This window comes from Sciurus carolinensis, chromosome 11 (genome assembly GCF_902686445.1).
Source record: "Sciurus carolinensis chromosome 11, mSciCar1.2, whole genome shotgun sequence".
NCBI lineage: Eukaryota > Metazoa > Chordata > Mammalia > Rodentia > Sciuridae > Sciurus > Sciurus carolinensis.
The window spans coordinates 895,546-911,288 of record NC_062223.1 but is presented as its reverse complement, the minus strand read 5'-3'; the positions used below and the strand labels follow the sequence as shown (position 1 = coordinate 911,288).

At 63.8% G+C, this 15,743-nt stretch overlaps 1 protein-coding gene across 1 annotated transcript in view; it reads right to left on the bottom strand.

The window, feature by feature from the left end:
• Positions 1–725: 725 nt before the first annotated feature.
• Positions 726–15,743, bottom strand: part of Muc2 (mucin 2, oligomeric mucus/gel-forming) — a 29,852-nt gene continuing 14,834 nt past the window's right edge. The window contains exons 32-59 of the mRNA XM_047516377.1: positions 15,161–15,439; positions 14,264–14,374; positions 13,967–14,047; positions 13,334–13,696; positions 12,474–12,727; positions 12,306–12,413; positions 11,541–12,041; positions 10,640–11,264; positions 9,734–10,198; positions 8,886–9,119; positions 8,010–8,281; positions 7,642–7,816; positions 6,981–7,228; positions 6,226–6,409; positions 5,863–6,091; positions 5,182–5,360; positions 4,803–4,872; positions 4,606–4,706; positions 4,458–4,489; positions 3,592–3,769; positions 3,286–3,390; positions 3,094–3,134; positions 2,858–2,980; positions 2,505–2,603; positions 1,725–1,853; positions 1,457–1,496; positions 1,069–1,195; positions 726–948 (exon numbers count right to left, since the gene is read on the bottom strand). Coding sequence (XP_047372333.1) covers positions 726–948; positions 1,069–1,195; positions 1,457–1,496; positions 1,725–1,853; positions 2,505–2,603; positions 2,858–2,980; positions 3,094–3,134; positions 3,286–3,390; positions 3,592–3,769; positions 4,458–4,489; positions 4,606–4,706; positions 4,803–4,872; positions 5,182–5,360; positions 5,863–6,091; positions 6,226–6,409; positions 6,981–7,228; positions 7,642–7,816; positions 8,010–8,281; positions 8,886–9,119; positions 9,734–10,198; positions 10,640–11,264; positions 11,541–12,041; positions 12,306–12,413; positions 12,474–12,727; positions 13,334–13,696; positions 13,967–14,047; positions 14,264–14,374; positions 15,161–15,439 — 5,576 coding nt within the window. The remainder of the gene's footprint in view (positions 949–1,068; positions 1,196–1,456; positions 1,497–1,724; positions 1,854–2,504; positions 2,604–2,857; positions 2,981–3,093; positions 3,135–3,285; positions 3,391–3,591; positions 3,770–4,457; positions 4,490–4,605; positions 4,707–4,802; positions 4,873–5,181; positions 5,361–5,862; positions 6,092–6,225; positions 6,410–6,980; positions 7,229–7,641; positions 7,817–8,009; positions 8,282–8,885; positions 9,120–9,733; positions 10,199–10,639; positions 11,265–11,540; positions 12,042–12,305; positions 12,414–12,473; positions 12,728–13,333; positions 13,697–13,966; positions 14,048–14,263; positions 14,375–15,160; positions 15,440–15,743) is intronic.

Below are 15,743 nucleotides of genomic sequence, written 5' to 3'. Positions count from 1 at the left end.
TCCAGGACTTCTCTGCACACACACACGCCTGCCCCCGACAGGCAGCCTCCACCAGCCTCTGTTGAGCCCCAGGAGGCCAGGGGCTCAGGTCCCAAACATGTGTGGGCATTGCATCCAGGGTCACACACGTACACGCAGGCCAGCTGCCCTCTGTCTTCAAGTTGGCAGGAGTCCTGGCAAGCTCTGCCGAGAGGCTCCCAGCAGTCCTGGAAACCCTGGCCAGCCATGGCTACTTCTGGCCAGTTCATAGCAGGAGCTGATTCTCTTTGCTTTTCCCAGTGTAGAAACCGAGAGTGATTCACACACATTCAGGCACACACTGAGTCCACAGCCTGGGGACCTCAGGGCTAGACTAATGGCCCCAGCCGCAGAAAGCAGGGGAACCAGCTGTGAAGGAACCTGGGCTCTTCCCGCAGACCAGGGTGGAAGGCCATTCCCAGCCAGTGCTTTGCACAGAGAACCCGGGCTGGCTTTTCTGTGCAGTACTTGGCCAAGCCAGGATCCCAGGGGCCTGTGTTCACAGACTGGTGGCTGCATCCCACCTCCCTGGACCCTCCTCCCAGTGGCCAAGCCAGCACCAACTCAGACCACACCAGCACAGCATGTCTGCCTGATTTTATTATCAGAAAGCAACAGATCGAGCAAAGACTCAGAAAATAAATATGCGCAGAGAGGAAGCCAAGCTCAGGGGAGGGTGAGGCGGGTCTGCGTGGGGCGCGTGCTGCTCACGCCCTGCCCAGCAGCCGGGCGCTGGAGCGCCGGACGCGGCTCTGCTGCGCCTGCGGGAGCCCGCAGACGGAGTCCTGGCACAGACAGCTCTCGATGTGCGTGTAGGTGTGGGTCAGCGTGCCGCCGCTCGGGCAGTCCAGGACCACCTCGCGCTGGCTGGTCCGCTCCTCCTTGCAGCAGGAGCACCTGTGGTCCAGGGCCTGGGCCTGCGCCGAGTACCTGCGGGGAGGGGCGGGGTGAGGGCCGCCTCCCTGGGGGCGGGCCGGCCTCGCCCCTCCGCAGGGCCTCTCCTCCGACTCCTCCCCATCCCCCCAGGCCCAGGCCGAGCCTGGGACTCACATGGCGAAAGTCCCACAGGACCCGGAGCAGTAGTTCGTGGTGACATTCTTGGTGCAGCCGGCCCTCGAAATCTCCCTGATAACCGGGATGGTGGAGCAGGGGACCCTGGTCTCATTGAGAAGGATGCCTGGGAGGAGGCGAAGGGCCGGGGTCTGACACCAGGTCTCACTTCCTCTGCCCAAGTGCAGCCAGCCCTCCACCCTGGCCCCCGCAGACACGGGGCAGCTCTCGGCCTCCAGCTGGGCTCCCTCCTGCCTCCTCCTGGGCATTGGTGAGAGGGGAAGGCAGAGCAGGACAGGGCTCCTGGACCACCCGCCTCTCCTACCTTCCTCCCCTCGGGGGCCCCCTGGCCCCACCCACTAGGCTGTGCCTGCCAGACGGTACTCACATCTCTGGCAGCATCCGTTGGGCATCAGGGTGATAGAGCCCTGGGGGAGAAGGACAGTGAGCCTGGTGCCCCACACTCCCCCAGTGGGTGGGCATCCCCTCCTGACACAGGGGTGGTAAGGGGTAGTTCCTGCAGGAGCCCAGGACAGAGCCTCCCAGGCACTGCAGCAGGCCTGAGGTATGTCCCAGCGCTGGAACCAGGCTTTCAGAACTTCAGGATGCCACCCCAGAGAGAACATGCCGGACCCACGCCGCAGGGGGCCACTCACTGGGACGCAGCGGCTGGGGTCGAAGTCAGGGCAGGTGATGTTGGAGACGGATGAGATGAGCTGGTTGTGGAGCTTCATGCAGCTGTAGAACGTGCACTTGTTGTTGGGGTTGCTCTGAATGTCCCCGGGCTGCAGACAAGAGTGTCAGTGAGGGCGTGCAGGCAGGTCTTGCAGCCCAGAAACACAAACCAGAACAGAGTGTGGCGCCTGGCAAGAGTGGCTTCTCAGACCAGGCCAGCTGCAGGCCCAGCACCCCAGCAAGGGAACCAGGGGTCCGGGGGCAGGCACCTGCCTGCAGCCCACGTGACCAAAAATGTTCTGTCCCCAACCCAGGAAGCTGTGCCCAAGCCTATGAAGTGACCCCACTTGGGAGAAGGACATTTAAAGATGAAGGAAGTAAAAGATCTTGCGATGAGGTCATCCTGGATCAGGGTGGCCTGGAGCCAGTGGCAGCATCCTTTTGAGATGCAGGGAAGGAGCCACCTGGAGACAGAGGCGGAGACTGCAGTGGTGCAGCCACAAGCCAAGGAGGCATGGAGCCCCAGAAATGGAAGAGGCAGGAAGGAGCCTCCCATGGCTCTGCCTCTGCTCCCAGAGCAGGCCCAGCCTAGCCCTGCCAGCCTTGACCTCAGAGCTGGGCACGCCAGGACTGGGAGAAGCTGGTCCTGCTGGACATCGCTGCAGCAGCCCCAGGATGGAGGGACGTAGCCAGTGCAGCCGGTTCCCCTGCCCCCTGCCCCCGCCAGCCCTGCGGCGCCCGTGGATGGCGCCCGTGCGCACCTTCAGGACGAGGTACTGGCTCTTGGACCCGCTGATGATGCAGTGGGTCTGCTGGCACTTCTTGCAGCACTGGCCAGGGGCCTCCACAAGCTCGAAGCCCTGTGGACAGACGAGGCTCAGGCCCAGCTGCAGGCTTGTTCTGCCCCAGAGGCACCTGGGCTGCTGGAGTTGCCCACTTGGGGAGGCTGCAGGCCAGGAGGTGCCAAGGTGGAGAGGCGGGGGCAGGGTTGGCAAGAAGACGATGAAGGAAGTGCTACAAACTCCGCCGAAGCATCAGGGCTGCGTGCTCCGCGGGGAGAGGGCAGGGGGTGCCCTGCAACAGGAAGCGAGGAAGGAGGGCGGCGGAGGCTTACGGGGTCGCAGGAGACATTGCAGGGCACGTGGGTGCAGGCGATGACGTTGAGCTGGGTGCTGTTGTCCACAGCGTGGGTGCACACGCAGTCCTGGCACTTGGAGGAGTACACTGGGGAGCCGGGCTTTGGGCACAGGCAGACAGTGAGGGCCTGCCCGGGCCCCAGGCCACACCCCACTCCACCCATGGGGACAGGGCCTTGCTGTCCCGCCTCCCTGCTGCCAGCCCAGGGCTCACCTGGTATTCTGCATTCTGGTGCACACACACGCCCTTGGGCACTTGGGAGAAAGAGCAGGAAAGGCCCTCAGAGGCCATCCTGAGCGGCCACCTGGCCTTGCCCCAGCTCTGGACATCCACAGACAGGACCCCCAACTGCTTCCCGCAGCCAGCCCTCCCACGCAGCCCCGCCCCCCAGCCAGCCTTACGCACCACAGGAGTAGACGGGGCAGCACCTCCCGGGCACCATCTTGCTCTTCACCTGGAATCCCAGCGGACAGATGGGGGGCTCCTCTCTGCACAGGCTGGTGTTGCACCCTGAAGGTGGGGCAGATTCTGAGGAGGGTGCTGCCCACAGGCATCGCACCTGCCACCCAGCACAGGCCCCTCATCCCTCCCAGGCCCGCCCCTGCAGGGGGACCCAGCTGGCCTCTGGGTGGCCCACCCGAGCTCTCCAAGCAGGGGGCGCCCAAGGAGCACATGCCGCTTGACAGGGGATGGGCCCCAGGGTGACCTTACTGCACAGGGAGACGCTGCAGCAGGTGTCGGCAGGGTCGACCTCTGTGACCAGGTGGGTGCCGTCCTCCTCGCAGCTGGCAGGGGCCTTCCGGCTGCACTGCTTGGGCTGGCACACAATGCCACTGCCACCCTCCAGGCAGACGCAGTCCTTGCAGTCGAATACAAAGCGCTCCCCAAACTGGAGGAAATCCGGGGGCAGCTGAAGCCGAGGCCCCGCCAGGCCCCCCTTGCCACCATGCCAGGCTGCCTGGCGACAAGTCTGTGGCCACCCCAGCAGGACAGGGCTGTCCCAGACGGCCGGCCACAGGGTCTGGTGGAAAGCCACGCCCCTCCCCACCCTGGCTCATGGACCAGGTTCTGGGACAGGAGAGCAGCTGCTCCCTTAGGCACCAGGCTGCCATCCCACGGCCATGACCTGCTCGCCAGCATCCGCCAACAGGGGCCTGGCGTGGGGCTGAGGCACCTCGGAATCCCTTAGGTCTATGCAGAATCCAGCTAAGGAGCAAACCTCCTGGCTGTGACCCCTCCCCGGAGACAGACAGTGCCCAGAGGCCAAGGCGCCGCCCAGGTGCGGAGAGCACCATATGACGGGTGCATAGGTGGGTGGCCGAACAGAGAGGGTCAGCTGTGGGGGTGGGTAATGGACAGATGGACGAATCCATGATGAGGTGATAAAAGGATGAGTGGGTGGAGGAATGTTTGGATGGACAAAGAAATGGACAGTGACTGAGTATGTGGATGTCCATGCTGGCTCAGCATTCCAGGAATTCAGTGGCCTTTTACTCAGTCTCATGTCCGCTGGACCCACTCCACTCCCCCAAACTCAGGGTTTGAGGGAGACCCTCAGCACAAAGGGGAGGACCTACCTCTCTGGGCACGTTGTCGGGTCCCACGCAGCCTGGGAGAGGAAGGAGACACCCCGTTAGCACAGCCTGTCCTGCAGGGAGCAGGGTGCCCAGGGCCCAGCCCCGTGGACAGTGAGGAGGAGGCAGGAGGCGACGGGTGGTGGCCTACCGCACATCTTCACGCAGACGTCGAAGCCAGGGGCGTAGCTGGTGGTGCCTTCGGGGCAGTAGCAGCCTTCCACCAGGCTGGTGGAGTTCTGCGGGGAGACGCTGGAGGGGGAGAGTCCTCAGGTGGGAGCCAGGGGCAGTGGGGCCGGGAGGGAGCCGCTGCCAGCCCGTCCCTCAGGGACTCCTCAAGCTACGTACCTGGACAGGCAGGTGGGCTCTTGCGGGGGGCCGCAGGCCCGGTACTCCCTGTGGGACGGGCAGGTCACAGCTGCAGAGCAAGCCGCACAGGGGCCACGTCAGGAAAGCAGTGCCCTAATGAGAGCGCCAGCACCTTCCCAGCCAGGACCCGCCCCACACGGGAGGGTGGCCCCGGCCCGGCACCGCGAACCTCTGCCACCCGCAGCTGTCCCCAGCAGGGTGACAACGCCGTCGCCACCAGAGGCCCTCGCCCCAGCCCTGGCTGTCCCTGCGTGCCTGACTGCAGCCCACCGGGTCTAACTTCAGGCTGGGCACCACATCTGGCCTGGAGGTCCAGCACGGGGCAGGGGCAGGGGCAGGGGCAGGGGCAGGCACTTACGACACGCCCCGCCGGCATGGTTCCGCCAGTCGACACACACACCCTGCTGGGCACAGAGGGCAGCGTAGGCCTGCACGCTGGCACACTCCAGGCCAAAGTCAGGCACGAAGCAGCTGTCAAACACGCAGGCGTCGTAGTAGTGCTGGGGGGGCACGGAGGCATGGCACCGGGAGAAGAGGCTGTGGGGAGGGCGCGGTCAGGCTCCGCTCAGCTCTGCAGCCGGGTGGCTGCACCTGCCTGTCCCACGCCTCCACCAGGCTGGCCCCCGGCTTGCTCAGCCTGCGGCCATCAGGGAGGTGCCTGTGGCTGACAGCGGAGCAGTGGCTGGGAGGCCCACAGCTGCTGGCCCCCGAGGGGAAAAGGCGGGCGCCCTCCCAGCCCCGCACCCTCCTGTCCCGGCTGCTCGCTCTGGGAGGCCCTGCTATCTAAACCCGAGCCTGCCTCCCCAGAATCAGCCCGAGAGTGGCCAGGGAGGGCCAGGAGAGCAGGGGAAGCCGCTGGCCTGTGGGGACAGGGAGCCTGGGTCCTGGACCCGGACCCGCGCCGCACAGCGCTCTGCCTTCCCGTCTGACTCTGCGGGGCCCGCCCCCTGGCGGCAGGCGCTGGGAGCACAGGCAGGCCAGCTGCTTCCTGAGCCCGCGGCCGCCCAGCGGCCAGGCCGACAGGTCCAGGGCAGGTCACCTGTCCTTGATGAGCTGGCAGAGCGGAGACACAGTGCAGTTCTGGGGCAGCGTGGAGGGGCTGCCCCCTGGCGTTGTGAGGGCCGGGCGCCGGGTGGTGAAGCTGGCGTGGGGACAGTGTGGCTTGGAGGGGTCGTTGACCACCCACTGGTCGGCTGCGGCCTCACAGTTGGAGGTGACCTCCCCGCTGGGCAGCACGCAGTCGTCCGCGGTGCTGTTGGTGCAGGTGCCTGTGGCGGCAAGGACAGCCTGTCACACCAGCGCCAGCCAGGCCGTCCTGCGAGACCACCCCTCCAGCTGGGGTCCCTGGCGGGGCCCAACCAGGGACCAGCCGCCAGAGGAGCACCAGCCTCCCCGGGCTCACCGCACTGGCCCTTGGTGTTGTTGCCAAACAGACGGTAGGGCAGGCTAATGGAGAAGGACAGCCCGTTGTAGGAGACCAGGGCGCCCAGCTCGGGGATGTCCACCACGAAGTTGATGCCCGACTCATAAACCTGGAGCCCATATTTCTGGTAGGGCAGGGCCACCACCTGCTTGTTGACCTGCACCTGCAGCCAGCAGACCTGAGTCAGAGGCCACGGCAGGAGCAGGCAGCAGCCAGCCAGAGGCCTGCCCTGCCCCACCCCTCGGTCATCTCTGGAGCTGCATGTGTGACCCGGAGGCCCAGCTGCCCCTTGGGACGGCCCCTGGGTCGCCCACCCCAACCTGCAGTGACAGGGGTCTCTGCCTGTCCCTCTCCCCCCCTCCTTCCTTCTTGATTCCCTCTGTCCCCTCTGGTCCAGGAGTAAGCTGCAGAAGGTCTTTTCCGGAGACTTGGGGGCCTTAAGCAGAGAGTAGGACCCTAGGTCTCCTAACCAGTGGACCAGTGACTCTAGCAGGCGGGGGAGACTCTGCTAGGCACAGCCCCTGCCCGCCTGCCCTGTCCAGGGAGGAGCTTCTGCCATGACCTGTGCCCTGTGCCCAGGCTGGGCTTGAGTGGTGGGACCAGGGTCCCTGAGCACAGGCCGTGTCCCCAGGAGACTGCTGCCCGTCCCTTCCCAGTCTGGCTCAGGGAGCCACACTGGACGCCTACAGCCACTCTGTGCTGAGCTGTGGACACCAGCTGGGCGGCCCACGCACCTGCACCCTCAGGGGCGCCATCTGCGTGGTCTGGATCAGCACCTCCTGCGTCTCGTGGCGCACGATGAGCGTGCGGGGGCAGGACACCTTGTCGTTGACGTCGCAGTGGTAGTTGTCGATGTAGACCCCGAAGTTGTCCACCCGGGGGGTGATCTCCTCCACCAGCACGTAGGTGCAGTTGCCCTGGTAGCTGTAGTACAGCCCGTCGAAGGTGACGTAGTGCGGGTCCCCCCAGCCCGAGCAGTAGCCTGCAGAGGGGGCTCAGTGAGCCAGCGCAGGGGTGGGCACCGGAGTGGGGTCACAGTCGGGGTTTAGGGGTCAGGTCAAGAGAGCTGGCAGGAGCCCAGGAGGCCTGAAAAACCCGATGCACCTGGGCCAGGCTGGACCTGACTCCCCACCGGCCCACAGGGGCCCCTTCCTGGGTCGGGGAAGCCAGAGGGGCCCCTCTACCCGGGAGGCCTCCTCGCCCCGGGAGGTACCCTGGACCTGGGCAGGGAGGGGCGTGAGAAGGCCCGGGCCCTGTGCCAAGCCCGCAGCAGGTGCTCAGCACCGGCCTCTGCACCCGAGGGCCGCCGCCTGCTCCAGGAGACCAGCCGTGCCAGCCTCCACCCCGGAGACCGAGGAGACGGCAGGCAGGCCCCGAGGCCGCCGCAGGACTTACAATCACACTCCCAGTGCCAGCAGCAGCCGTCGGGGTCCTCAACGCGCACGGGCCGCAGGCCGTTGGAGCAGGTGGGCATGGGCGGGGGCTGGCACGGCTTCTCCACGATGGCCACCACGTTGTCGTACTTGCAGATAGCCATGGTGCAGTTGCACAGCCACCAGGTCTCGTTCTCCTGCAGGCCGCGGAGCCAGCACTCAGCAGGACGCACGGCCGCCTGGGCACGCAGCAGCCTCTCCAGCCCCACGGCGGCCAGTCACCTGGCCCGGCCTGCAGGTGCTGTGGGGGAGGCACCTCGGACCCGCGGGCAGGCCTCGGATGCACAGACACCCCCAGCGCCAGGGCACCCCGCCGCCCTGCCCACTGACCTGTCTGGGAGGGTCAAAAGCTGGGCACCCGGTGGGCTTGGTGGTGCCAGGTGCCGGCTTGGAGGATGTGGTTGCTGGCGTGGAGGGCTTGGGCGTCGAGGGTGCTGCTGGGGTCAAAGGCGTGGCCACCGAGGAGGGAGTGGGCAGCGGGGCAGTGGGTGCTGGGGAGGGCGTGGACGGGCAGGACCAGTTGAAGTACTGGAGCTCACAGTCAACGGAACAGTTCACGTAGTAGCAGGTGCCCCCGAGGGTCTTGTTGTACAGCACGTCACCTGCAGGGAGAGAAGCGTCCAGTCCCTACACCACCCAGAGGCAGGGTGGCCACACCAGAGACACAGGTCCCCATGGCAGTCACAGGGAAGCAGCTGCTGTGGGTCCAGCAGGTCACGTGGACCCCGTGTGACTGCCCAGTGCACACGCTATGGTATTGGGATGGGGGCCTCTGGGAAGTGACCAGGGTTAGATGGGGTCCCCAGGACAGGGCCCTGTGATGGCATTAGTGGCTTTAGAAGAAGATAACGAGACTGGAACCGGCACGCTTGCTCCAGCTGGCCCCGTAAGGCCCTCTGCCATGTCAGGATGCAGCACCACGCTCCTCCAGCCTTCAGAACTGTGAGCCAAATAAACCTCTAATCTTTAAAAATTATCTAGTCTCAGGTCTCCTGTTACGGCAACAGAAAGTGTACTGACCACACGACCCTTGCCCGTGAGCTGAGGGAGCCTGGCCTTCATTCCAGCCAGATGTCCCATTCCACACTTGTCCTCCCACCTGCTGAGCAGGCTCCTGGCTTGAACCTTGCCTGGCTTAACCTGTCATCTAAAGCAGGGACCGAGCCCAGCCTCAGCTGCCTAGCGTTGGGGTGAGTGACTGGACACCTGGGATATAGTAGGTGTCGCCCAGCACACAGCAGGTGATCAGGGTGGAAGAGCTCGGCAGCCACTCGGTGCTGGGGGACTCGATTGGGCTGGACGTGGACAGGGTTCCGCTGGAGGACGAGGTTCTGGTGGTCTCCAGGGTGGTCGGCAGGGTCGAGGGGAGGCCTGTCCTGGTGGGGGTCCCGCCGGTGGCTGTCGGCACAGTGTGGGGCGTGGTCTTCAGGATGGGCGTGCCTGTAAGGACAGAGGTCACAGGCTAGGGCTGGAGCCATCGCTCACCTCAGGTGCCACAGGGGCCCAACCCACAAGACCAGGGGAAGATGGACAGCTGGCTGGAGACCACGGCTCCGGAAGGCACCGTACACAGCGTGCGTGGGAGAACCTCCATGAGGCCGCCAGCCTAGTCCACCCTGCAGGGGTGGCTGCAGGGTGTGCCACAGGCACACGTGGGCTGAGCGTGCCAGACCAGCCGTCCCCGAGGCCCCCACACACGCCAGGGGACTCCAAAGGCCCAAGCCAGGAGGAGCAGGCAGGCCTCTGCTCCATGCAGCCCAGGACTACCCACGGGGGCTCTGTCCATGTGGGCACTCACAGTGCTCAGGGGCATGGGCCCATGCCCTGCTGTCCACACACAAATGACGGCAGGGGTTCCCTGACACAGTGATTGGGCTAATCACTGTGGGGAAGGAAGGACACCGAGCCGGCCTCGAGCCTTCCTGAGGGCCTACCCTCACTGGCCGAGCAAGGGCACTCCCCATACAAGGCACAGACCCCAGTCCCGGCCCTGGAGCCGTGAGGTTCCCTGCAGAGGGGCCACGCTCCTGAGTGAGGAGGAATGGGGTGGTTACCTGGGGAGGCCACCGTGGTGGCCGAAGTGGAGACCTCAGGTCCAGGAGCTGTGGTGCTGCCCTCAGTCACAGAAGGTAGTGTCGTTCTGGATGACCCTGGGGTGCTGGGAGCCTCCGTGGTGGACAGAGGGGTGCTCGGAAGGGTGCTGGACTCCGTGGAAAGGAACGGGGTGGACTGAGAAGTCACAGGGGTGGAGGTGAGAGGTGCAGGTTTGGAAGAGGTTGACTTGGTAGTGGGGGCCTCCATGCGGGTGGTGATGGGAGTTGTGGTTGGGGTAAGAGTGCTTCTACTTGTGGCAGTAGGGGCTGTGGTCTCCGTGACAGTGGAAGTGATGGTGGAGGATGGGATTGGGATGGGTGAAATGGTGGTTGTGGCTGTTGGTGTTGTGGTAGATGTTAGGAAGGGTGTAGTAGTGGGTGTAAGCCCTGTGGTCTCAGGGATGGTGGTACTGCTGATGGTGGAACCTGGGATTGGGGTCTGTGTGGTGGTACCTGGGATTGGGGTCTGAGTGGTGGTGCCTGGGATTGGGGTCTGAGTGGTGGTACCTGGGATTGGGGTCTGTGTGGTAGTGCCTGGGATTGTGGTAGTGGAGAGGGTGGTGCCTGGGATTGGGGTCTCAGTGGTGGTGGACTGTGGTCTCGGGGACTCTGTGGTTATGGTGGTGGGTGTTGGTGTCGTGGTCTCAGGGATGGTGGTAGTGGAGAGGGTGGTGCCTGGGATTGGGGTCTGAGTGGTGGTACCTGGGATTGGGGTCTGAGTGGTGGTTCCAGGGATTGGGGTCTGAGTGGTGGAGCCTGGGATTGGACTCACCGTGGTGGTGCCTGGGATTGTGGTAGTGGAGAGGGTGGTGCCTGGGATTGGGGTCTGAGTGGTGGTGCCTGGGATTGGGGTCTGAGTGGTGGTGCCTGGGATTGGGGTCTGTGTGGTGGTGGAGCCTGGGATTGGGGTGGTGGACTGTGGTCTCGGGGACTCTGTTGTTGTGGTGGTGGGTGTTGGTGTCGTGGTCTCAGGGATGGTGGTAGTGGAGATGGTGGTGCCTGGAATTGGGGTCTGAGTGGTGGTGCCTGGGATTGGGGTCTGAGTGGTGGTACCTGGGATTGGGGTCTGAGTGGTGGTGCCTGGGATTGGGGTCTGAGTGGTGGTGTAGCCTGGGATTGGAGTCACCGTGGTGGTGGACTGTGGTCTCGTGGACTCTGGGGTTGTGGTGGTGGGTGTTGGTGTCGTGGTCTCAGGGATGGTGGTAGTGGAGGTGGTGGTGCCTGGAATTGGGGTCTGAGTGGTGGTGCCTGGGATTGGGGTCTGAGTGGTGGTGGAGCCTGGGATTGGGGTCTGAGTGGTGGTGGAGCCTGGGATTGGGGTCTGAGTGGTGGTGGAGCCTGGGATTGGGGTCTGAGTGGTGGTGGAGCCTGGGATTGGAGTCACCGTGGTGGTGGACTGTGGTCTCGGGGACTCTGTGGTTGTGGTGGTGGGTGTTGGTGTCGTGGTCTCAGGGATGGTGGTAGTGGAGGTGGTAGTGCCTGGGATTGGGGTCTGAGTGGTGGTGCCTGGGATTGGGGTCTGAGTGGTGGTACCTGGGATTGGGGTCTGTGTGGTGGTGGAGCCTGGGATTGGGGTGGTGGACTGTGGTCTCGGGGACTCTGTGGTTGTGGTGGTGGGTGTTGGTGTCGTGGTCTCAGGGATGGTGGTAGTGGAGGTGGTAGTGCCTGGGATTGGGGTCTGAGTGGTGGTGGAGCCTGGGATTGGGGTCTGAGTGGTGGTACCTGGGATTGGGGTCTGAGTGGTGGTGGAGCCTGGGATTGGAGTCACCATGGTGGTGGACTGTGGTCTCGGGGACTCTGTGGTTGTGGTGGTGGGTGTTGGTGTCGTGGTCTCAGGGATGGTGGTAGTGGAGGTGGTAGTGCCTGGAATTGGGGTCTGAGTGGTGGTGCCTGGGATTGGGGTCTGTGTGGTGGTGGAGCCTGGGATTGGGGTGGTGGACTGTGGTCTCGGGGACTCTGTGGTTGTGGTGGTGGGTGTTGGTGTCGTGGTCTCAGGGATGGTGGTAGTGGAGGTGGTAGTGCCTGGGATTGGGGTCTGAGTGGTGGTGCCTGGGATTGGGGTCTGAGTGGTGGTGCCTGGGATTGGGGTCTGAGTGGTGGTGCCTGGGATTGTGGTAGTGGAGAGGGTGGTGCCTGGGATTGGGGTCTGAGTGGTGGTACCTGGAATTGGGGTCTGAGTTGTGGTGGAGCCTGGGATTGGAGTCACCGTGGTGGTGGACTGTGGTCTCGGGGACTCTGTGGTTGTGGTGGTGGGTGTTGGTGTCGTGGTCTCAGGGATGGTGGTAGTGGAGGTGGTGGTGCCTGGAATTGGGGTCTGAGTGGTGGTGCCTGGGATTGGGGTCTGTGTGGTGGTGGAGCCTGGGATTGGGGTGGTGGACTGTGGTCTCGGGGACTCTGTGGTTGTGGTGGTGGGTGTTGGTGTCGTGGTCTCAGGGATGGTGGTAGTGGAGGTGGTGGTGCCTGGGATTGGGGTCTGAGTGGTGGTGCCTGGGATTGGGGTCTGAGTGGTGGTGGAGCCTGGGATTGGAGTCACCGTGGTGGTGGACTGTGGTCTCGGGGACTCTGTGGTTGTGGTGGTGGGTGTTGGTGTCGTGGTCTCAGGGATGGTGGTAGTGGAGGTGGTGGTGCCTGGGATTGGGGTCTGAGTGGTGGAGCCTGGGATTGGGGTCTGAGTGGTGGTGGAGCCTGGGATTGGAGTCACCGTGGTGGTGGACTGTGGTCTCGGGGACTCTGTGGTTGTGGTGGTGGGTGTTGGTGTCGTGGTCTCAGGGAAGGTGGTAGTGGAGGTGGTAGTGCCTGGGATTGGGGTCTGAGTGGTGGTGCCTGGGATTGGGGTCTGTGTGGTGGTGGAGCCTGGGATTGGGGTGGTGGACTGTGGTCTCGGGGACTCTGTGGTTGTGGTGGTGGGTGTTGGTGTCGTGGTCTCAGGGATGGTGGTAGTGGAGGTGGTGGTGCCTGGGATTGGGGTCTGAGTGGTGGTGCCTGGGATTGGGGTCTGAGTGGTGGTGTAGCCTGGGATTGGAGTCACCGTGGTGGTGGACTGTGGTCTCGGGGACTCTGTGGTTGTGGTGGTGGGTGTTGGTGTCGTGGTCTCAGGGATGGTGGTAGTGGAGGTGGTAGTGCCTGGGATTGGGGTCTGAGTGGTGGTGCCTGGGATTGAGGTCTGAGTGGTGGTGCCTGGGATTGGGGTCTGAGTGGTGGTGCCTGGGATTGGGGTCTGAGTGGTGGTGCCTGGGATTGGGGTCTGAGTGGTGGTGCCTGGGATTGGGGTCTGAGTGGTGCTGCCTGGGATTGTGGTAGTGGAGAGGGTGGTGCCTGGGATTGGGGTCTGAGTGGTGCTGCCTGGGATTGTGGTAGTGGAGAGGGTGGTGCCTGGGATTGGGGTCAGTGTGGTGGTGCCTGGAATTGGGGTCTGAGTGGTGGTTCCAGGGATTGGGGTCTGAGTGGTGGTGCCTGGGATTGGGGTCTGAGTGGTGGTACCTGGGATTGAGGTCTGAGTGGTGGTGCCAGGGATTGGGGTCTGAGTGGTGGTGCCTGGGATTGGGGTCTGAGTGGTGGTACCTGGGATTGGGGTCTGAGTGGTGGAGCCTGGGATTGTGGTCTGAGTGGTGGTGGACTGTGGTCTCGGGGACTCCGTGGTTGTGGTGGTGGGTGTTGGTGTCGTGGTCTCAGGGATGGTGGTAGTGGAGGTGGTAGTGCCTGGGATTGGGGTCTGAGTGGTGGTGCCTGGGATTGGGGTCTGAGTTGTGGTGGAGCCTGGGATTGGGGTCTGAGTGGTGGTGGAGCCTGGGATTGGAGTCACCGTGGTGGTGTACTGTGGTCTCGGGGACTCTGTGGTTGTGGTGGTGGGTGTTGGTGTCGTGGTCTCAGGGATGGTGGTAGTGGAGGTGGTAGTGCCTGGGATTGAGGTCTGAGTGGTGGTGCCTGGGATTGGGGTCTGAGTGGTGGTGCCTGGGATTGGGGTCTGAGTGGTGGTGCCTGGGATTGGGGTCTGAGTGGTGGTGCCTGGGATTGGGGTCTGAGTGGTGGTGCCTGGGATTGGGGTCTGAGTGGTGGTGCCTGGGATTGGGGTCTGAGTGGTGGTGCCTGGGATTGGGGTCTGAGTGGTGGTGCCTGGGATTGGGGTCTGAGTGGTGGTGCCTGGGATTGGGGTCTGAGTGGTGGTACCTGGGATTGGGGTCTGAGTGGTGGTGCCTGGAGTTTGGGTCTGAGTGGTGGTACCTGGGATTGGGGTCTGAGTGGTGGTACCTGGGATTGGAGTCTGAGTGGTGGTACCTGGGATTGGGGTCTGTGTGGTGGTGGAGCCTGGGATTGGGGTGGTGGACTGTGGTCTCGTGGACTCTGTGGTTGTGGTGGTGGGTGTTGGTGTCGTGGTCTCAGGGATGGTGGTAGTGGAGGTGGTAGTGCCTGGGATTGAGGTCTGAGTGGTGGTGCCTGGGATTGGGGTCTGAGTGGTAGTGCCTGGGATTGGGGTCTGAGTGGTGGTGGAGCCTGGGATTGGAGTCACCGTGGTGGTGGACTGTGGTCTCGGGGACTCTGTGGTTGTGGTGGTGGGTGTTGGTGTCGTGGTCTCAGGGATGGTGGTAGTGGAGGTGGTAGTGCCTGGGATTGAGGTCTGAGTGGTGGTGCCTGGGATTGGGGTCTGAGTGGTGGTGCCTGGGATTGAGGTCTGAGTGGTGGTGCCTGGGATTGGGGTCTGAGTGGTGGTGCCTGGGATTGGGGTCTGAGTGGTGGTGCCTGGGATTGAGGTCTGAGTGGTGGTGCCTGGGATTGGGGTCTGAGTGGTGGTACCTGGGATTGGGGTCTCAGTGGTGGTGCCTGGAGTTTGGGTCTGAGTGGTGGTACCTGGGATTGGGGTCTGAGTGGTGGTACCTGAGATTGGGGTCTGTGTGGTGGTGGAGCCTGGGATTGGGGTCTGAGTGGTGGTGCCTGGGATTGAGGTCTGTGTGGTGGTGGAGCCTGGGATTGGGGTGGTGGACTGTGGTCTCGGGGACTCTGTGGTTGTGGTGGTGGGTGTTGGTGTCGTGGTCTCAGGGATGGTGGTAGTGGAGGTGGTAGTGCCTGGGATTGGGGTCTGAGTGGTGGTGCCTGGGATTGGAGTCTGAGTGGTGGTGCCTGGGATTGGGGTCTGAGTGGTGGTACCTGGGATTGGGGTCTGTGTGGTGGTGGAGCCTGGGATTGGGGTGGTGGACTGTGGTCTCGTGGACTCTGGGGTTGTGGTGGTGGGTGTTGGTGTCGTGGTCTCAGGGATGGTGGTAGTGGAGGTGGTGGTGCCTGGAATTGGGGTCTGAGTGGTGGTGCCTGGGATTGGGGTCTGAGTGGTGGTGCCTGGGATTGGGGTCTGTGTAGTGGTGGAGCCTGGGATTGGGGTCTGAGTGGTGGTGGAGCCTGGGATTGGAGTCACCGTGGTGGTGGACTGTGGTCTCGGGGACTCTGTGGTTGTGGTGGTGGGTGTTGGTGTCGTGGTCTCAGGGATGGTGGTAGTGGAGATGGTGGAGGTTGGAGTTGGGGTCTGAGTGGTGGTGCCTGGAGTTGGGGTCTCTCCAGTAGGTGGTATTGGGGTTGTGGTCACTGTGGTGGTGGGCGTTGGGCTTGGGGACTCTGTGGTTGTGATGGTGGGTGTTGGTGTTGTGGTCTCAGGGATGGTGGTAGTGGAGGTGGTAGTGCCTGGGATTGGGGTCTGAGTGGTAGTGCCTGGGATTGGGGTCTGAGTGGTGGTGCCTGGGATTGGGGTCTGAGTGGTGGTGCCTGGGATTGAGGTCTGAGTGGTGGTGCCAGGGATTGGGGTCTGAGTGGTGGTGCCTGGGATTGGGGTCTGAGTGGTGGTGGAGCCTGGGATTGGGGTCTGAGTGGTGGTGGAGCCTGGGATTGGAGTCACCGTGGTGGTGAACTGTGGTCTCGGGGACTCTGTGGTTGTGGTGGTGGGTGTTGGTGTCGTGGTCTCAGGGATGGTGGTAGTGGAGGTGGTAGT